The sequence below is a fragment of the Chenopodium album genome, chromosome 18, assembly GCF_948465745.1.
Source record: "Chenopodium album chromosome 18, dcCheAlbu1.1, whole genome shotgun sequence".
NCBI lineage: Eukaryota > Viridiplantae > Streptophyta > Magnoliopsida > Caryophyllales > Amaranthaceae > Chenopodium > Chenopodium album.
This window is the reverse complement of record NC_137851.1, coordinates 41,514,218-41,536,887: the sequence shown is the minus strand read 5'-3', so window position 1 is coordinate 41,536,887 and position 22,670 is coordinate 41,514,218. Positions and strand designations below refer to the sequence as shown.

The 22,670-nt window shown below is 31.5% G+C and overlaps 1 protein-coding gene and 1 long non-coding RNA gene across 2 annotated transcripts; one reads left to right on the top strand and one right to left on the bottom strand.

Moving 5' to 3' along the window:
* The first annotated feature begins 510 nt into the window (after positions 1 to 510).
* Positions 511 to 1,031, top strand: LOC145590885 (uncharacterized). Its single transcript, XR_014102190.1, has 2 exons — positions 511 to 641; positions 725 to 1,031. It is a non-coding gene; the product is annotated as an uncharacterized LOC145590885 (long non-coding RNA).
* A 2,216-nt stretch (positions 1,032 to 3,247) lies between these two features.
* LOC145592154 (putative acetyltransferase At3g50280) lies at positions 3,248 to 18,113 on the bottom strand. The gene is made up of 2 exons (XM_081648614.1): positions 17,425 to 18,113; positions 3,248 to 3,929 (listed from the first exon to the last, which is right to left on the bottom strand). Exons 1-2 carry the CDS (start codon positions 18,111 to 18,113, stop codon positions 3,248 to 3,250), a joined length of 1,371 nt encoding a protein of 456 aa, XP_081504740.1.
* Positions 18,114 to 22,670: the final 4,557 nt, after the last annotated feature.

Genomic DNA, 22,670 nt, shown 5'->3' with positions numbered 1-22,670 from the left:
TCTCAAATTAATAATCTTCCCTCAAATTATTACACCCTTAATTAATCATGTCTTCAATTTCAACATCATCACCAAATAACAATAATAATGGGTTCCAAAAATGTAACAAGATCCGTCACATTGTCCGCCTCCGTCAAATGCTCCGTCGCTGGCGAAACAAAGCCGCTCAACGCCGCATCCCCTCCGACGTCCCCGCCGGTCACGTCGCCGTTACCGTCGGCTCCAACTCCCGTCGCTTCGTTGTCCGAGCGAGTTACCTTAATCACCCCGTTATTCGTAAATTATTAGTTCAAGCAGAAGAAGAGTTCGGGTTCGTAAACCAAACTGGACCGCTCTCTATTCCTTGTGATGAATATTTGTTTGAAGAGATCATCCGGTTCTTGAACCGGTCTGATTCCAAAGGCCGGTTTGTTAATCTTGAGGATTTCCAACGGTCGTCTTTTTGCCACGTTGGATTCCGTGGGTCCCTTGCTGATTCTCGTCCTTTGCTCGAGAAATCTGTTTGGTAATAATGAGCTCATCGAGTCGAACTGAATTCACCTGGAAACGACTCGTTTGAGTTTCAACGCGGAAATTCTTATATCAGACCGGTCTAACTGTCTAAGCGACTTCACATTATACCTGAATTAATTTTGATTTGGGTAATTATTTTCTTTTTAAACATATACATGAATAATTATTCTAGGAATTTTTTTTTAAAAAAAATTTTAAAAATTGTATTTAGGAAAATGGGGCGATTTGGGGTGAGATAGAAGAATGCGTTGTGATGGCGGAAAGTGGGGATAATTGAGTTAACCACCGAGTCGTCCCGGGTTCCGATCGGAGTTTGAATAACTATGAAGCTCTTCCCGAAGACAAAAGTTGAAAGTTGGCCCGATAATTGAAAGGGTTACTATTGTAAATTCGACCATTATTATTACTATTACTATTACTATTCAGATTTATTCATATTGTGGGAAAAATATATTGTAGAATTTTATTTTATTTTATAATCAGACATTCAAACTCATACTAGTACATGTTTTTTTTTAGTTCTTTGGTAGTTTGAGTAATTATCAAAAATTATGCAAATAACAAATTTAATCTCATCTGAGGAGATTGAATTTGTTATTTGCATAATCAATTGATTGAAGTTTCAAAATTTGTGATCTAGTATGTTGTTGATGATCAATATATCACCTTCCACAATTTTAACCAACTAATTTAATCAATTATCCAAACAATGCTATATAGTTTAGATCATTGTCTTTATACTTACTCAACACGATAAAATACTACTCTTAGTAAATTTTTTCCTAGTTAATGAGTTGTTAACTTGGTTAAGCTGCTTGCTTTACTTGGCTACAATTTCAAACGGTGCTTAACGATGTGTTTGAATAAAGAAATTGGAAAGAAAAGAAGGGGAGGGAGGTGAAGGGGAAGGAAGAGAAAGGAAGGGGAGGAAAGAAAGAGGAGTTTTCCTTCCAAATCTCTTCATTGTTGGAGGTATTAATTTCTTTCAATTTAATCCCTTCATTTTTCTTCCCTTCAATTCTCTTCCTTCCATATTTGTTATCCAAATGAAAGATACATTATCCCCTTGTTTTCTTTCTTTTCCTTTCCCTCTATTTCCTTCTATTCAAACACACCGTAAATGATCAACGGAATATTTGAAAATTTGAAGCAAATTTGCACCTAAAACGAGCAATTAGAGTTCCCCTAAATTATGCTCATGTAATGTTGATCTCAATTTTTATGAATTGAATAATTAGGATTGGGTAAACAATTTTGTTTGTATGATTAGGTGGGCCATGGTTTAACCACGTGAAAGTAAGCAGCTCATGTTTGTTGTACTTCACTTACATCAGCTTTCTTTGGGAGCTTGGGGCCAAAATGAGTGTATTTTGCACCTTTAATGATCCCAATGTAACAAAAGATATCCTTAGAGCTAGGAACGAATTGGGCCACATAAGCCCATGTGCAAGACCCACAGGTCTCGTACTCCCACAGTCCCACAGCCCAGCGACTTGTATCTGGAAGTCGTAAAGGAAAATTTGTGTCATGTCGATCTTTCAAAAGCGGGATCCATACACGACCTTACTCATGTGGTGTACCAAACTATCAAGAGTAGGACTGTTCATCGGTCTAAGACAGGACCGGACCAGACGACCCGGACCAGACCGAAGATCGAAAATTAAAATTTTAAGAATCGAAGATCAAACCGATTAACCTAGGACCAAACCCGGACCAGACCGAAAGAATTGGTCCAAAACCCGAACCGGACCGCGTTGGACTGAATTAAGAATTTTTTAAAAAGAATTCTAATTTTTTAATAATTTAAAGAAAAACTCGAAAAAAGTAAAGGAAAATCTACACTTTAACGTCTTTTTTTTTATATATATATTAGTACAAAAAAACTCATAAATTTAAAGTTTTCTAAGCTTATTAAGGATAATCTTAACCATTATTTAAAGTTTCACGCATATTTTTAATAAAAAAATTTATAAGGTTTTGGACCAGACCGGAAAAATAAATTTCTAGACTCGAAGACCGGACCGATTAATCTAGTCCGATCCGGTCCGAGGTGGTTCGGTCCACTTTTTCGGTCCGGACCGATTTATGAACACTCCTAATCATGAGGGTGTTGGGTTCATCTAGTTGGAATGGATTGGTATGAAACCTTATATTATAGAGGTATGGATTCTAAAACTCATACTAGTCTAAAGTTGTTTGGTTTAATTATTGGAATGGATTCTATCCTTCATTAAAAGAATGGAATGTGAATCTTAGGAGGAGGGGTGGTTATGGAAATCTATGGGCCAATTGTATTGTATTGAGTTTAAATGGGTTTGTTCCTAGTTGGGCCAATATTTTGAAGAGCCAGCATGGCCCATGCCAAGTGACGTTGTAAAGAGGATTGATTTAGCTCTTATCTCAATGACTTACTTTAAAAGTTTTAAGTGATCAATGGTTTATGTTGTTGATCCAATTTACAATGTTCATTTTCCTTTCAACTAAAACATTAAAATGAAAGTCAATAATAAACAATCAATCGAACCAAATAAAAAAACATAAACATTTTCTGAAAACCATATTAAATTTCCAATTGTTTACATCATATAATTTGAGCACCAATGTTATCATAATCAATAAAAGACATGAAATAAGTTATTCAACATCATATAAGAAAGTTACTAGCAAATTTATCATACTCCTACGGGGCATAAGCTAGCATAACCCGATCTTGTAACTACGATCTTTCGATCTTTTATGGTGAAGATACAACAGCCATGAACTCCTTGTTAGATTCAAGAGCTCTCATGTATGCACTCGACAAACTTATCTCGGCATCTACACTTCCTCCGCCTTCGAATCCCGGGTAGACAGTAATTTTGCCATCATACTTATTTGCAAATCCACTGCGAACTGCAATAGGTTTCCCAAGTCCCGCAAACTCATTCCCATATATGTTAAATAGAGGCGAGCTTCCTACTTGTACAGAGTTGCCTTCATCCTTCTCCAACATTTGATCAAGTCTAAATACGAAAGGAGACTTGAGCCATGAATCTGCAAAATCGTTTACTGTTTTGTTGGTAAGGTCAACCACTGACTGGTGCACCAGTGATGCAGTCCACCCTAAGTTATTCTTGAACAGTTCTCCAACTGTTACAGTTGATGTTAGTACTACAAGTGAGTTACCGAAGTATTCTTCAGGCAATGCCGGGTTTAATCTAGTCCTCGTATTAGCAGCTAACTTGCAGTGGGTTTGCTGGTCTGGTTTCAATCCTTTCGCTTGTACCATAGATTTCCAGAGAAATGCTGCGAGAGCCTGAAAGGATGAAATCGCGATATTGTTGTTGCTTTTTTCTTGATTAGCCCTTGCCTTGAGTTTTGCTATTGTTTCTGATGAGAAAGGGAAGAATCTCTCTTCAAATGGAGGTGGGTTAAACCTATAGCCAAAAAATGGTACAAGTAACAAACAATTTAAGTCAAAATATATACGTAAAATTAAATTAAATTGTATGTAATGATTTCTCTAGGTGCTCCAAAAACCAAAATATGATCAAATTTGTTATTTTTTGTTGCTATGTTGATATAGCTCAAGTAATTAAAATTAGATTGGTGTATAGTAGTGGTTTAATATTACTAGCATTATTGGACCTGTAATATTCCAATGGACATAATTAAAGTTAGAGTGTTCCTTATTTCCTTATTAGACACGACAGGAAATTCACAATGTGTTTATTTGACACGGCTAAAACGGCTAACACAATTCTTGTCACAAAAAAAAAATATAAAAAAAAAAAGGGTTTTTATTGAACAATTTGATCCGTTAATTACAAAGAGACCAACTTATGAGTTGTGACAAGATTCTCTTACTCACTCATTTATACTTCCTCCGTTTTAATTGTTTGCAACACTCCATTTAACAAGCACTTTAATAAATATACTGTATTAGACTACGCAAATGAAAAAAATTACTCCCTCCGTTTTTTTTTTTTAATAAAAATTTTTGTATACATCCGGTTTACACTAATATTAGTGTACATCCAGCAGTGTAAGGGTAACTTTAAATCAATTTAGGATAATTTTAAGCCCTTTTTTGGGTAATTTTGAACATACTATGATTTTTTTTATAGATAGAACGAGAAAAGTTTTATAAGGGTAATAAAATTACTTTGATCACTAATAATTTAATTTTAGTCATTTAAAATGTAATTCTATACCAATAAAGTGCAGATTATTTTCATTTAAATTGGGTTATTTTTATACATATTAGGGTAACTTTTATTCATTTCAAGGGTAATTTTTGATCAGTTTAAGAGATCTTCATAATGGAGTACAATAATTATTGTACATCCGATTTTTTTAAAAGTTTGTGTTTTCTTAATTGTATCACTTTGATTTTTGCACAATTCACATACCATGGTTGACTAAATTTTTTCACCTCTACAAAATAAATAAATGTTATTATATAACATGTCATTAGATTCGTCATAATGTCTAGTTTCATAATATAATTTTGTTATAAGTTTTACTAATTACAATTAAAGATTTTAATGGTCAAAGTTGCGTCTCGGCAAATGTGCCGGTCAAACTGATGCCTTAAAAAATAATAAATAAATAAAAATAAAAAACAGAGGGAGTAATTGAAAATTTTCACCACCGATAAGGCGATAAGAAGCAAGTTTTAGGCCGTTTGGTACTTTGGTTCATTTGATTTTGTCTGATGTTATTATATCTAAACTTATTTTATTTTATCTGTACTTATTTAATTTTAAATTATCTGAATGCCTTGTTTTTAAGTCAATTTGTTACCTTTTTTTTATTTTTTATTTATTTATTTATTTATTTTACTTATACCTTGAATTAAATTTTGTTTTAAAATAACATCTTATTGATGAATTTCGACAAAAAAGTCAAGTTCCGGGGGTTTAACTTTCATTTTTCCTCCAACTTTGTGCATGTGTGATGCACTACATTGAATGACGAGATGGTAGAATTAAGGTAAATATGATTTGAATTTCCTATTTATACATTGGCCGACTCTCACAAGCTCTATTATGACTAAAATTGGTGGAAAGATGAAAGGAAATACCGGAAACTAGACTTAGCTTGTTGGCCGGAATCTGTTATTTAGGTGTGATTTTTAAAACAATTTTTTTTTTTGAAAAAAAAAAAAGAAAATTTAATTCAAAAGTATCATTTGGCAAAATAAATCAAAGTAATGTACTAGTTCACAAATTGGCTTAAGAAGAAGGCTTTTTTAAACAAAAATATTATTTTGCCTTAATTTTATTTTTTATTTTATTTATTTTATTTTATTTATTTATTTATTTATTTTTTTGTCTAGAAAATGCCCCGGAAATTAGATAAATATTGAAAATATTTAATAAGGTATTGATTTGGGAATGCATGACAAAATCACGTGTCAATCGGTGTAATTAATTTTCATTTTAATCTACAGAGTAAATTTTCTACTTTTAGCTATCTTATCGTTCGTTAGCTTTTGCCAAATTAAAAATACTATAAACATAGCCTTCATTTAATTTGTGCCGATTAGAGGTCTCCGGCAAGGTGATCCTTTATCCCCATTTTTATTCTTTAGGTGTGCAGAGGGATTATCAGCTCTATTGAGAGATGCAGAAAAAAAGAAAGTAATACATGGAGTTAAAATCGAAAGGCATGTCGAGCCTATTTCTCATTTTTTTTTTTAGATGATAGCCTTCTTTTTGTCAAGGCAAACGAAGAAGAAACTGATAGAGTTCTTGAGATACTCTTAACCTATGAGCTAGCGTCGGGCCAAAAACTGAATTTGCAAAAATCGGAAGTGTCGTTTAACCGAAACATTGATCGTGAGAAGAAAAACATGCTTCAGATGAAGTTATATTTTAAGGCTATTGAAGGGCACGAAAAATATTTAGGCCTCCCAACATACATTGGTGGGTCAAAAAAAAATTGTTTTCCGAAGTATTCAGAACGAGTCTGGAAGAAACATAAAGGTTGGAAGGAGAAATTCTTGTCTCAGGCGGGTCGGGAGATTCTTATAAAAGCAGTGGCCCAAGCTATTCCTACGTTTGCAATGCAATGCTTCTCAATCCCGGTTAGCATTCTTAAAGATGTGGAAAGAATGTGTAGGAATTTCTTTTGGGGTCAACGAGGTGATGAGAGGACTTGTTGGGTTGCTTGGAATAAAATATATCGAGCAAAGAATAATGGTGGTCTGGGCTTCCGAAATATGCAACTATTCAACATAGCAATGTTAGCAAAACAGGCATGGAGAATTATGACTCAAGAGACGTCTTTGATGGCTCGGGTGTTAAAAAGAAAATATTTTCCCCATACGAATTTTTTTGATGCTAAAATTGTAGATTAATTTAGAATATTGGAGATTAATTTCATGTTTGTTTTCTTAATAAGCATTGGTTAAGGTGTGGCTAATTAAGAAAGACAAAGAATTAGAGCAAGAACAAAAGTTAGTTATTTACGGTCGGGCACCATACTTTCTGACTTGAGTATAATTGATATAATTGATGATTATTATCAATTGTTGCAACCCGATCGGACACCATCTTGGATAAATATGATTTGATGGTTATAGTCAAATCATTACAATTTAGATAAGTGTTGCTTATAACGGTTTGTTAATTACGGTTGATTGTCAAAAGTCACTTGCTTCTCAATATATACTTAATTAATATATGATGAAAGTATGAGACATATCATTATTCTTTGCATGTTTTCTTAACTTTCATTGTTACAAAAACAAAACCACTTGCTTACTTTGTGATTGTTTTTATACTACTTGTAATTGCAATTGTCTTCGTTGTATCTCCAAAGTAATTTCGTGATACCCGGTTGTAGTATAGGGTCGAAATATTACTTTTGGGAAAGTGATATCGTTCACGCCTCGAAAGTTTTCGATTGTTGTTAATTTCCTTCATCTTTGTGACCCTTGTTTTAGTAAAATCCCCAACAAAAATTGCTTCTAACTCGAGCTTTACATGGAGATCAATATTAAGTGTGAAGGATGTAATTGAAAGAGGAGGAAGGAAGTCAATCGGAAAGGGGTGTAACATAAATATCTGGAGTGATCCTTGGGTTCCAAGGCTCCCCCAGTTTCGTGTTTTGACTCAGAGGGATGAGGTTGAAAATTCTCCATCTTTTGTTAATGAGTGTTGGATTGATGAAGAGTGGAATTTGAGTGTGCTAAATGAGCTGTTTCTTCAGAGGGAAGTGCTGGATATTTGTAGCATTCCGATACCTTTGTTTGAGGAGGAGGATAGTTGGGTGTGGCATTATTAGAAGGATGGGAACTATATATATAATGTCAAGAGTGTGTATAATATGCTGATTGAAGATGAAGAAAAGGGTCGAGCTAGTGCATCAACGAGGCAGTGTGTGTTCAACTGGAAGAAGATTTGGCATGCTCACATCCCACCAAAGATCAAGTTTTTTGCGTGGCGAAGTGTTAAAGACAGTCTCCCTACACGCAGCAATCTGGCTGCCAGGGGTATGGAAGTCGATCAAAGATGCCCAATGTGTGGGGAAGGGACCGAATCAATTTTGCACTTGTTGTTATTATGCCTGACAGTAGCTAGAATCAAGAGATACTCTGCTTTGAGATTGGAAATTACAACAGGCGAGGGCAGTAGCTTCAGAGAGTGGTATAATATTTGGATGGAAAAAATCAAAGAATTAAAGTGGTGGGATATGTTTTTGTGTTTGGCGCGGGGTATTTGGTTGAAAAGAAATGGGTGGGTATTTGAAGGAAAGTGTAAAGATGATGCTGTCATTATTCATACGGCTGCTGGGTTGGTTGGGGAGTATAAGGACGCAATGGAGCGAGCTATAATTATTAACCCCATTCAGCATCTTGGGTCTATCTGGAAGTTACCTGAAGCTGGATGGTACAAGCTGAATTAGGATGCTGCTATATTTGGGCAGCGGCAGTTGGGAATTGGGGGGGGGGGGGGGGGGGGGGGGGGAGTAGTGGATATGTTTTGATGGCATATTGTTCATCTCTTCGTGGGGCTTTCGAGGTTGATGTTGGGGAGGCAATGGCTATGAGGGGTAGTATGTTGACAGGGTTTAAAGACTTTGTGCTTGAAACTGATAACATTAAGGGGGTGTTTGGTATGGGTTTTTGGTAGAGTTGGAAACGGAATCAGTTACCGTTTCCCTTACAATGTGCTTGTTTAATGGTTAAAGAAACAAAAACCATTTCCTGACTCTAACTGTTTCCATTACTTTGTTTTCAGAGTAAAATAAGGAGAAACAAATAACGTTTCCAGAGTAAAATAAAGGGAAACAACTTTTTTCTCTCCTCTCTCCTCTCGTTCAACTCTTCTAGTGAGAATTCTCAAATTTGATCGACAATTTTTCTGAAAATTCTCCCAAGAAAACTGCAGTTCTCCTTATTTCACTCCAAAATTTTCTGTTTTCTACCTAAAATCTACAGAATTCTACTGCTTGTTCAATTTCTTGGGTTTATACGATATCAATTTCGCTTTCTGATTTGAATTCTTTACTTTCTTATTTGATTGAAGTATTCTTTTCTCTTTTAGGAAATGTGAACTCATTTGATAATATTCATTAATTTTTCTGATTAAGGTTTTGAATTATTGATTTCTGTTTAAAAATTCGTTGTTGATGAATATAAGCTATTTCCTTTTCGTTGGGGTTTTCTGGGCTGTTGTACCTATGCAACCATTAGGTTTTTTGTTTGAATTAGTGGTGTTCTACATTGCATAATGTGTAGCAAAAGTTAGCAAAGACAACAAAAAAAATAAAAGGAAAGATATTTGCATTGTTTCCAAGTTATCTATGCCAAACAAGAGGAAACGACGAATTGGTTGTAATCATTTACGTTTTCTTAGTAATACCAAACAACTAGTAAGGGTAACACTATATATTACCCTTTCCCTTCCTAATTTGTTTCCATTTCGTTACCTTTACTAAGTTGATACCAAACACCCCCTAAGTTGTTTCACCATATGAAGAAAGGCATCACTTCTCCAAATGCTTTTGGCAAAGTGGTGAAGGAGATTCTAATGCTCGTTAAGGATTGCAGGAGGGTGCAATTTTCTTTCACAAGGAGATTGGGTAATGGTGTTGCTCATAGTTTAGCTAATTTGAGTTGTAAGTTCAATGAGTGTCGTATTTGATTAAAAAGAGTACCCTCTTGAAATATAAGAGGCAATTTGTATTGATCTTGCAAACTTGATGACTTAATAAAGCTAAGTTTCCGGTTTGTGTCAAAAAAAAAAAAATTAAAAATTTGTGCCGATTAAAGTGTATGCCCTTGAGTACACCTTACATCCAAGTGTATTTACAAAAATTCATTATTTTGATGATTGTCAAATAACAACTTTTATAATTTTTTTATATGAGAGGAGGTATATAAGATTTTTGTAGATTTGTTTTGCAAGGTCCTCAAATTTTTATAACTAGTCTTTTACTAGAGCAACTCTCGGATATTTATCGAAAAAAATATTTTTATAAATTACTCTAAATTTGTATTTGTTTATAGGCTTTCTACACACATATTACATAATTATTTCAAAGAACATAATTATTAAAAGTATTATTTTTAATAATATAAGAGATATTGTGAGAAAATTTTCTTTATTTTAAAAATGAAAGAAGATTAGGATAATTAAATTATTTTTTTAACAAAATAACCAAATCTACATATAAATTAACTAAAACAACAACTACTGACATCATCACTTTTTCAAATTGCACACATGTCAAGTTGTGGTAAAATTTTTTTCCGCCTAAATTAATTGTTGACATCATATATTTATATTTATTTTTATTTTTATTTTTATTTTTTACCTTAAATTATTACAATAGTTTTTTTTTAAAAAAATAATTATTATATTATATTATATTCCATATATTATATTATATTATGATGAATTTTTGTTACTACTTGGCTTCAAAATATAATTACCCTCGGTTAAAGAGTACTTCGTATTGCATAATTTACTTAAATTTATACCCTTCTTCAAAATTAGTTAGATCTAAATAGCATTGCAATTAATGGTTATGTTTTTATAATTTATCTCATACGAGGGACATATGTAAAATAAATATTTATTTCAAAGAAATTTTTTATGTCGTGTATCGCACGAGGCTTATCTAGTTATCTATCAACTATTACTAAAACAAAACGTTGCTGACGTCATCACTGTCCACATGTCACTCTCATAATAAAAAATTTCCCGCCTAAATGCTAGGATGATCTCATCTTTTTTTTTTTTGGGGGTGTGGAGCTATCATATTTAATAACTAGATAAGTCCCGTGCGATGCACGACATAAAAAAAATTATTGAAATAAATATATATTTTATATATGTCCCTCATATGAAATAAATTATAAAAACATAACCATTAATTGCCATTTGTAATGATATTTAGATCTTATTAGTTTTGAAGGAGAGTAAAAACTAAAGCAAATTATGTATTACGGAGTACTCTTTAACCGAGAGTAATTATATTTTTTAAGTCAGATAGTCACTCATAAATTCATAATATAAAATATGGAGTATAATAATAATAATAATAATAATTGTCTTCAAAAAAATATTATAATAATTTAAGGTAAAAAAAAAAATAAATAAAAATATGATGTCAGCAATTGATTTAGGCAGGAAAAATTTTAACAACAGCTTGACATGTGTACAATTTTAAAATGTGATGATGTCAGCGGTTGTTATTTTAATATATTTATAGATTTTGAAAATTGAAAATTAGAAGCTTCTACATTACAACTACAACCTACTAATTTATCCTTAAAAAATAAAATAATTTTAAGTAGCACACTAATAAATAGACTCCTACATTGAAATCTGTATTAGGCGACGTTGAGCAGGTATTATATCATAATTTTGATGAAAATCTAAAATTTTAAAAGTATATATATTTTGTACAAGGTGCATTATTCTTATTTATATTTATCCATTTTTTTAAAAAAAATGTACAACTTATAAAAATAAATTTTATATAAACCGTGCATCGCACTGGTTTTAACCTAGTTTATTATTATAACAAAAAATTTTAAAAGATAACCAAAAAAGTAAACTGTAAAAAAAAAAAAAAAAAAAAAAAAAAAAAAAAAAAAAAAAATCAGAAGTTTGGGCGGGAAAATTTTTGACACGTGTATTATGAAAATAAGGTGGGGAATAACTTTATTATCCCTCCCTTATAAAAAGTTCAAAAGAACACTTAAGAATAATGCGATGACTTTTTTACCCCTCAAAATGTTTATTTACTTATATGTCCATTTGTGGTTAATTTTATGGTTCATGTACTTGATTCTCTTCACATGCCCATTTATGTTAACTTTAACCCTATTAATGATTGTATCGCAAAGGAGGGGCTTTTGAATTTTTTTTCATCATGCTCTAACAATTGTATAATTAATGTCTAATTGAGTTGTATTTTAGAAAACATGTCAAAAAACTCATCTCTGTATTTAGTTTTTTTTGCCTAATTTTCATTTAATGTTTTTTCCACTTTATACTTGTTTTTGTGGATGAGTATACATTATTTGGACAAAAAGCGTTTAATTATATATGAAGATTATCCTTTCAACTTAGACCTGGAGTAAGGATAAATTTGTTCGTTTTATTAAGAAGAAATGTTCTTATTTTTTGTTGTTAATTTATGCTTTTGTGTGTGTTTGTAGTGAATGCTAAGCCACAGGAAGAAGAAGAGGAAGAGGAGGAGATTGTTGAATTTGATGTCATGTTAGAAGGCAAAACTGTTGAACCTGAAATAATCCTCCTCAAGGGGTGGGGGGAATAGGGGATATAACCACTACAAAAAAATGTCCATATAGAAACGGAATTCTAGCGACGGAATTTTATCCGTTTCTAAATTAGAGACGGAATCAAAAAATCCGTCTCTAAATTAATTTAGCGACGGAATTTAAAAATCCGTTTCTAATTTAGAAACGGAATTAAAAATTCCGTCGCTAAATTAGCAACGGAATTGAAAATCCGTCTCTAAATTAGAAACGGATTTTTTTTCCGTTGCTAAATTAGCAACGGATTTTTTTTTCGTTGATGAATCTAGCAACGGATTTTTTTCCGTTGCTAAATTTAGAGACGGATTTTTTTTCCGTTGCTAAGTTAGCAACGGATTTTTTTTTTCCGTTGCTAAGTTAGAGACGGAATTTTTTTTTCCGTTGCTAATATGAGCAACGGATTTTTTATTCCGTCTCTAGATAATTTTTTAAACTAATTATTAAAAATATCACATTAGAGACGAATTATGTAAGTTAAATTCATCTCTAAACTAGAAACGGATTTTCAAATCCGTCTCTAATTTAGAAACGGATTTGAAAATCCGTTTCTAAATTAGAGACGGATTTGAAAATCTGTTTCTAAATTAGAGACGGATTTTAAATTCCGTTTCTAAACTTAGAGACGGATTTTTTTTTCCGTTGCTAATATTTCTTTCATTTATTATCAATTATGTGCGTAAAAGTAAACAAATAATATTTGGTATAGTTGGTAAGAGTATCAATATTTGACATTGAGGTCACGGGTTCGACTCCTACTAACAGTAATATTGCGATTGGAGATTCAAGGAGCGTTACATGGAAAGCCGAGTCGGGTTGACCCGAGTGAGGTCGACCCAAATAGCAGCTTTTTTTTCTATTCAAAATATTTTTTCCGTTGCTGAATCTAGCAACGGATTTTTTTTTTCCGTTGCTGAATCTAGCAACGGATTTATTTTTTCCGTTGCTAAATCCAGCAACGGATTTATTTTTTCCGTTGCTAAATCCAGCGACGGATTTATTTTTTCCGTTGCTAAGTCCAGCGACGGATTTATTTTTTCCGTTGCTAAATTCATTTAGCGACAAGGTTTTTACCAATGGAGTGATTCCGTTGATAAATCCGTAGCTAGCTATGTCCAGCGACGGATTTTTAGCAATTAGCAACGGATTTCACCTGTTAACCCACTTTGTTACAATTTCCTTTAAAAAGACTCATCGAAACCATACCCTCTAAGCTTAACTCATCACCTAATTAGATAATTTTCTTTTGAAACTTTCTCCGTTCACTTTAAGTTGTATAACTTTCACACTTACCAATGCATAATTTAAATAATTCGTATTTCTGATTATAGATATGTAAAAATCTAAAGATTAGATATTCAAAATATATGTAAATTGAGATGAATTTAATTAAATCCTATTTGATTAATTTGCCCAACAAAAAAATCAATACAAATAAAAGTCATTATAAAAATGTGAATAGCATATGCAAATTTTCAAATGTTGCAACTAAAAGTAATGGAATATGTATATTATAACTCACAACAAAAGCCATGTTGCAACAACAAAAAGCTTACAAATTCGTTCAAAATAAAATGATGACATTTATTTTCTCGAGGTTATGATTGTCAACGATTTATTTTTAGCGAACGTTTAAAAGCCTCCCAATAAATTTTAGGTGTCGGAAAAAGCTATTACAACAAACTTATTATTTCGAGCTTCCCTAGTATATGATTGAATTATTGATATGACACGATTTTATTGATTGATATGACACAACTAGGTTAAGTCCCGTGCCATGCACGATCATAATTAAACTTTACAACAAAAATTATAAAGGATGGTGTTAATTATTCAACAATAATTTATCCAAAAAAAAAAATTGTAACAAAATAACTTGAATTTTAATTTATACCAATTAATACCAAATTCATAAAGGTTATTGAATTGAATTTTATTAAAAAAATAAATAATATAGTAATAGAAATTTAGAAGCTATAAGGTTTTACATAATAAAATGAAAATATTAGCTTATAATTTATTCAAACACTTTGACCCATATATGAACTCATGTACATTTGACCTTATAATTTGTTGACACACTTTGACTGGCATAATATAAAAATTTAGTTGATTTTATATTACTTTATGATAATTAGTATTATGTAATCAACTTTTTAAAAATATATATTTTTAGTGAGTAGTAGGGGTTTTACATTGCATAAATGCATAGATCAGAGTAATTAGATTGTAGAAAAGTGTTTGGTAAATAGCTGATTGTTTAAAGCTAATTGATTATGTGAAAGGACTAATAAACTAATTGTAGGGTAGGTAGTTCATATTAGAAATTTTAATTAAATGGGGGTATAAGTGTCATTTTAATATAAGAATTGAATGCTAATTGAAAAGGCTCCCAAAAGGAGCTTTTTGAAAAAGAGCTTATTTAGTGGAATAAGCTCTTTAAATAAGCTACTTACCAAACACCTTGAATTGACTTATTTAATAGTCAATAAGCTAATGTAGGTCAAATAAGCTAGTTACCAAACACATCCTATGTTGTTGGATTATTGTCATAATGTTTGCTTTTATAATTTTTTTTTTTTCATAATTTTAATAATATCTAATTAAAAATATAGATGGTCAAAGTTGTGTCTCGACAATTCCAGCTTATAAAAAATGGAGGGAGTATAATATAATAGAATGATTTTATGATTTTGTTCAGTTGTTCTTATAAAGATTAGATATAATTTTAAGATTTATTCAAATATGCTACTAAAATTATTTTTCTATTTTTAATTTAAATAAATTAGACTATCAAATGATAAAGTTGGAAAAAAATTGATAATATTATAATAATCTTAGATAATGATGTATTTCAATACCTTATTTTCAATCTATGGTATATTTCAATATTTGTAATTAATAGATATCTCGTATATAGAAAGAATATATGTTAAAAAATTAACTGAGTATGATTGGATTAAATGTGCTATCAAAATGGAAATAAGAATTATTTGTATGTTATAAAATGAAAGTCATTAAATTTCAACAAAAAATAAAAAATAAAAAATAAAAAAAAAGAAAGAAAAAAAGACGGAAAATTTTGTAATGATATCATGACAAGTGTCACTTTAGGTTTGGTTTTAGTATAGGTTAATTTATTGTAAGAAAATTTCTCAGTATGAAATGATTTCAAACGGCACAATTGTTTGAAAACATTCAAAACATTGTAAGTTTACAACCCCACACAAGAAAAAAATAAAAATAAAAATAAATGTGAAATAATTCAGCATATTCGTCTTGCTTTGCTCAACTTTCTTATCTCCCCCCCCCTCCCCCGAACAGAACAACTGCTTCTTTCCAAACAAAAAAAAAAAAAAAAAAAAAACACAAAACTACTGCTTTCAATGATCTTTGATACTATCAATAATTCAATTTATTGTCCATTTCACTATGCTTTGTCATTAAAATTACCCATTTATCCCTTCTTTTTTTTTCCCTCAGACCACAACCACCACTCTATTTCTCTTGTGACCATATCATATTTGTAATTTTTCCGTTTTATAATAATCACAACACTTTAATTGACACACATGTCAATGCACAACTTCACCATGACTGTAATTATAATTAAGAAGTGGAAAGGAAAATTTGTTGAAAATCATCTTATAAAAACTAAATTTTGTTGAAAACCATCTTATAAATTTATTTTTTTTTTTGTCAAAACATACCTGCTTTAAAAAAAAATTTGTCAAGACACACCTGTTTTAAATTTTTTTTTGTTAAGTCCCATCATTTCCCCGGGTTCCAACAAATTACTTATATTTTTGGCGTTGACTAACATGTGCACCTCACATAACTCACTTAACTCCACTTTTCTTTTATTTCCCTCCATTCATTCCCCTCTTCGTCACTCCTCTTCATCATAATTTGGTTTTTATAGCCTTTTATACAATTGCACGGAACATGTAAGTGATGAAAGGGAGAATGAATGGAGGGAAAGGGGGAAAAATAATAGAAAAGTGGGGTTAAGTAGTTACGTGAGGTGCACATGCTAATCAACGCTGGAAATGTCAATCAATAGTCGAAATCCGAAAAGTGGTGGGATTCAACAAAAAAAATACTTTAAAACAGGTGTGCTTTGACAAAAAAAAATTTATAAGATGGCTTTCAACAAAATTTGGTTTTTATAAGATGATTTTCAACAAATTTTCCAAGTAGAAAAGCATGATATGAACTAATCTAAAAAAAATTTAGATGACAATATATGTTTTTAATATATTGATAAAAATTATAATTAAAGTTTGTGTGTAAATAGTGCAAAAGTTTAAATGTTGCGGTTATTATGAAACCGATGGAGTAATTTATACTCCCTCCGTTTTTAAATACTTGCTCAACTTTCCTTTCCGGCCATTTTTAAATACTTGCTCTATTTCATCGTTTGAAAATCTTTTACAATATTTAATTAATTTCTTTCACCTAGTGGATCCAATATAAATCATATTTTATTAATTTCATATTCGCTTTCCTCCAATTCAATCCATTACTTTTACTTTATATAATATTTTATTCTTTCACCCCCCACTACCTCCATATTTTATTACTTTATCCAATTTCTCCTAAAATTCCGCGCATGGAGAAATGGAGCAAGTATTTAAAAACGGAGGGAGTATATTAAAGTAAGAAAAAATAATCATATAACAAATTTTCATATGTGGCTGGCCACACCGTATGACCAGAGTTACTTATTCTGGGGTTACTTATTTAGAAGTTACTGATCGGTCATGTGTTACTCGGTTGGTTATGGTTACTTATTCAGAGGTTACTCAGTCGTCGGTCAAAGATTATTTTTACACTGAAAACACACTAAGCGACTAACCCCAGAATAATAAGTAATCCTGGCCACACGGTGTAATAGTCATATAAATATTTGTCCATATAATTACAGTTAACAAAAAAAGATATACACCACAATATATATAGTGTCAAAGGGGATATGGTGCATGGTTTATGAATTTTTTTAAAAACAGCTTGGTCCTCTTTTGCACCAAAAAAAATAAAAAAAAAGAATTTTTTAAAAACAAGCATAAAAACGTTATAATATTAATAAAACGGAGAAAATATAAAACAGGAGAGCAATAGAGGACACTTACCCATGAATGAATTCATTACGATTGACATATGGAAAAAAAGTGTCTTTATAGCCATAACCATCAGGAAACCAACGATCATGGATAGGCGAACGGGAGATACTAATATCTTTTCCATTAGCACGGTGTATTTCGGACCATACATTCCAAAAATGCCAATAAGAAGTTCCATCAACAATAGCGTGATTCATAGAACAACCAATGAATATCCCATCAATCAATTCCGTAACTTGAATCGATAACAAAGGCCTCGTATGGCCGTTGAAATTGAGTTCCCCATCGTTAAAATCAAAGAATGACCTTACCACGGAAGGTACATTTGGTGTAACAATATCCGATATTGTTACATCTAATTTAGCATGGACAAATCGAACACCCAAGCCCTTATTACTATCGATGAAGACCAACATATGATGTTGGTCTTCATCGATGATGGACTCAAATTGGCCAGCAAGTGGATAGAAATGAACAAGAGTAAGAGCAAGAGAGTTTTTTAGGTTTTCTAAGAGATTATCAATGAAAAATGGGTCGTCATTTTTTGGTTTAGTAAAAAGAAGACCCTTTTGATTGTAATGGCAAGAAAGAAAAATTAAATCCATTGGAGATAAGTAATAAGGTTTCTTAGCCTCTTTTGTTTCATACTTTGGCTTAATGAAAGACTCAGAAATTTGGATTAGTGAAGGAAATTCCATTTTTATTTTCCTTTCTTCCAAAAATTGTTCGCTGAGTTTTTGTTATGAAGTTTATATGGAAGTGACATATTATATACTGTATGTTCCCATAACTCCCAGTCTCCCATAAAAAATGCAATTATTGGTGCAATATTAATGAAAAGCCTAACTTTAATGTCTCCTTTTTATTTTTATACTGTACGGAGTATTATTTTCGTGAGACTAGTCAAAGAGTTTGGCTGCCGAAATTTTGTCACATGAAATGTGATGTTGTACACATGATGCTACATTTGTTTCATAATATTCGACTAAAAATACATGTTTTTGTAATATTTTTTCCTATAATAAATAAAAATATAATATAAATTATTATATAATAATCTCCATTTTTTTAGAAATACGTGTTTATTTTAACACGCTTATACTGTCTACGCACGAGATTCACGACTAATATCTTTAAATATCAATAAGTTAAAATTATAAAAAGTTGATATTAATATTATTATATACATCGAAACAATTGAAACAAGATCCTACATGATGACTATATTTATCATAGTTATAAATCACAAATGTTAGTCAACGTAAATTTAGTGAGTTGTGTCAAATGTTTAACTAAAAAACAGAGGAAGTATAATATTTTGATATTATAAAAATATATACGTCGTATATTAATACTAATATAACAACATTTTACAAGATAACATTTGAGAATTGAATTAATTTACCATCAATGTTAATGGATGAATTTTGCAAAAAAAAAAAAAAAAAAAAGGTCAAATTTTAAGGTTCAACTTTTTTGAAACATATTTATAGATGTTTGTACTTGTAGGCGATGTTTGAAGTGCGACTACATTAGCATGTTGAATATTTTTAAACAAATTTAAGGTTCAACTATTTTGAAACATATTTATTGATATTTGTACTTGTAGGCGTCGTTCGAAGCACGATTACGTTAGCATGTTGAATATGCTTGGCACTCATAGGAAGTGGAAATTGACACTATACGATTAGGGACAAAGCAAAGAAGGGAGCCGCCAACAAGTTTTTAAGGAACTTGTAAATCGTTTACGGATCATTTAAGACAACCACGAAAAGGAATAACGATAGGAAACACCGATTGACCCATGAAGGTTACACCCCATTCATAATGCATGAGATTACTAACTCCATATGGTTTATTCGGAACCACAAAAGGACGATCGGAGATGATGGTACGAAGTGAGTCATGGAGTCACATTCGCCCGTTTTGGCCTACTTGATTCTTATAGTAAAAAGTATTTCATGCGATCTCAAAGGAATAAAAACAAAGATTCAATTTGCTCCAAACTAATATTAGGCTAAATTGGTTGAATGTTAATGCAACATATAATTCTAAAATATTGTGATTATTAAATTAAACAACAAGATTAAAAAGGAATTTAAACCGGTCATCCAAATTATCTTATTAAGCATTATATTCAATTACATATTCCCTTTAGACATGCAATATGGTGATCAACAATAAACAATAGAACAAATATCAACATTGGAAGCAATTTATTCATAATAACGTTATTAAAATCTAAATAATAATAGACCTAATCATGATTCTAGCAATAAGAATAATAATAATAATAAGAGTAATTAAGTGAATTAATTACTCACGTTCCACGCTTCTTTAAATTGCTACTTCATGAATTAAAACGAACTTCAAAGAATAATAAATAAAATTGAAATAAGATTAGAGGAAAACAGAGTTGATTTGGTCCATACCCTCAATCAGCTCTACCTTTCACGCCTTGGTTTAAGTATGGAATTTCGGGTGTTGTATGGACTCCTTGGAGTGCTTAGGGAAGGAATGGTGAAAGAATAAGGGAGGCTAGTGTTTAGGCTAGAGCATAAGAGAGAGAGAGAATTATTTGGTGCCTAAGAGAGGATTATTTGATGCCCCGAAACAGGTGAAATTAGCTTTGTATTTATAGAGAAAATATGAGGGGTGAGGTAAGGAACCCTAGAATTGAAGGCGCCGCGAAACAAAACCCTAGAAAATTGTTGTGTCACGGCAGAATTGCCGTGACGTGGCAAGTGTTGCCGTGTCACAACATTTATGTTTTCTGGAATTTCATCCAATTTCATTTTTATCTTTTATTTTGCGTTAAATACAGGATATTTATTAATCGGACTTAATTAATAAATATAACGAAATGAATTAAAAAGGGTTAAATGGTTTGGGCTAAAATGTGGATTGGACTATGTTTGAATAATTATTTGGACTGATTTGTTGACTGATTTGCAGGCTATGTTTGACTGAATATGGATTTTAAACACTCTAAAAATTAAATACTCAACTCGACCAATAGTGGCGGTGAAAAGGGTTAATAATGACTGAATAAGTTTACGATCAATTTCGTACTCTCTCCGTTTTTAAATACTTGCTCCACTTTTCATTTTCGGCCGTTTTTAAATACTTGCTCCATTTCCTTATTTGGAAAGTTTTTATAATATTCAATTCAATTCTCTCAACTTTTGGGACCCAATAGATACTTTTAGATTCACTCTTCTCCAATTTATGTTCCACTAACCTCACTAATTCCATATTTTATTACTTTCTCCAATTTCTCCTAAAACTCCCCGCATAGAGAAATGAAGCAAGTATTTAAAAATGGAGGGAGTATTTGTTAAAATTGTCTCAATGTATAGTTAATTCATGTTAAATACAGGCTTGGGCTACCCTTATTAGAGTTATTACCAAAATCATCCCAAAATATATGGCAATAAGAGAAGTAGCCCCTTAACATTATAAAGTGTTTAACTCTCTCTTCTTTAACCTATTAATGTGTTTTTCCCCAAGAATCATCACATGTGATAGGAAAAGAGACCTTATATTTGAAGGGTAGTGTGAACAATCCTCCCTAACAATGCATGTTATATGTCCCCTTTTTATTTTATTAATGCACTTTGTTCCCATAAAAATATCATATGTTATATGTGAGGGATGGAGTGCTGACGAAGTGTAACTCTCTCAAACTACACATGTACTAACCCCTTAATTTTGTCACATGTAATGCTTCGTGGTGCTAGAGCACATTTTCTCAAACACCCCCCCCCCCCCCCCCCCCCACACACACACACATGAATAAGAGTATATTTAAGCCTTTAACGGTCCTTAACCGCGAATGTATTGTTAATACAATGTTAAACACGGTTGTGCCACACCCATCACTAAGAGAGGGAGTTTACTTCACAAGTTTAAGAAGTAATCATCTTAAAACTATATAACAATATGATTAGTAGCTTCTTAATTAGCTTTAATTTATATAAGGTAGTGTTCGGAAACCTTGATTTCTCTCTCCTCATATTGCTTTGCTTCGTCATCTTTATCGTGTTCGTCGGAGCCGACATCGATAATCTCGATATTGTCTCAAGGTAATTAAAAGATGTGCTATTATAGTTGGTGAACAATTAGCTTCAAGCTTTAATGGAAGATAGAAAAAATAGATTATCATTCAAGAGAAGAATAATGGTAGAGGAATGAGATTACATGAAGGAAAAAAAAAAAAGCAATCAAGCATAGTCGTGGAAATTACGAGACAATCAAGCATAACAATTAATTGTTCAAGAAATTCGAGCTTCCATTATTGGTGGCCGAGAAGAGAACGAAAGAGCGGAGGGGAAACAAGCAATGACACGAGTTTTCCAAGAATTTGAAATGACAGCTTTTGTTATTAACATGGACAGATTTCTTTAAAGGGTTGGATTTGTGTAAAATCCAATTCCAAATTCTAAATATCTCCAAACAAGTTAATTGGGACAAATCCAGAATTTCATTTGAAATTCTGGTTCCCAAACAAACCATAAAGTAATAACTCTGTCATTTTTCATAAATGTTGGATACTTACCGGTCTTGTTTGGGAATGTTATATTTCAAAAAAAATTAATATTACGGAGTAATTTTTTATAATTTAAACATAATAATTAAAGAGATTATTGATCAAAATTCCATATTTGCAAATATACCAGTTAAAATAAGGCGCTTATTAAAATAGAGGGAAGAAATGATAAGATGAAAATGCATATATTTTTTTTTTATAAATGCAAATATATGTTAAATTTGATAAAAGGTTACTTTTATCAATACTAGCTTAGATCCCATACAACGCACAATCTTGAACAAAAATTTTATAATGGATTGCAACCTTTAGTAAGTTTTACAATAATTTATATATAAAAAAGAGAATTGTACTTTATATAAAAATAGTTATGATAAAAACATCAATGTTGGTACTCGCTTGATAACTCTCTCTATCCCTAAGCTATTTTGTTGAAATAATTTGATTGGCACAAGGTTTTAGGTAATAATAATATATCTTATATATTTTGAAATTATAATCGTTTTGATAGCTTAGCTAAAATTATATATTGTATTATATTTACAAAAAAAAAAAAAAAAGTGTACTTGTAGGCGTCATTCGAAGCGCGCCTACGTTAAGCATGTGTGAATATGCTTGGCACTCATAGGAAGTGGAAATTGACGTATACGATTAGGGACAAATAAAATAGGGACCCGCCAACAAGTTTTTAAGGAACTTGTAAACC

What these genes read in the sequence shown, in the direction of transcription:
- LOC145592154 (XM_081648614.1), bottom strand. Translation starts at nt 18,113, where the DNA reads ATGGAATTTCCTTCACTAATCCAAATTTCTGAGTCTTTCATTAAGCCA. An exon ending in CGTAATGAATTCATTCATGG is followed by an intron (nt 3,930 to 17,424) that starts GTAAGTGTCCTC and finishes TTTTGGCTATAG; the next exon opens with GTTTAACCCACCTCCATTTG.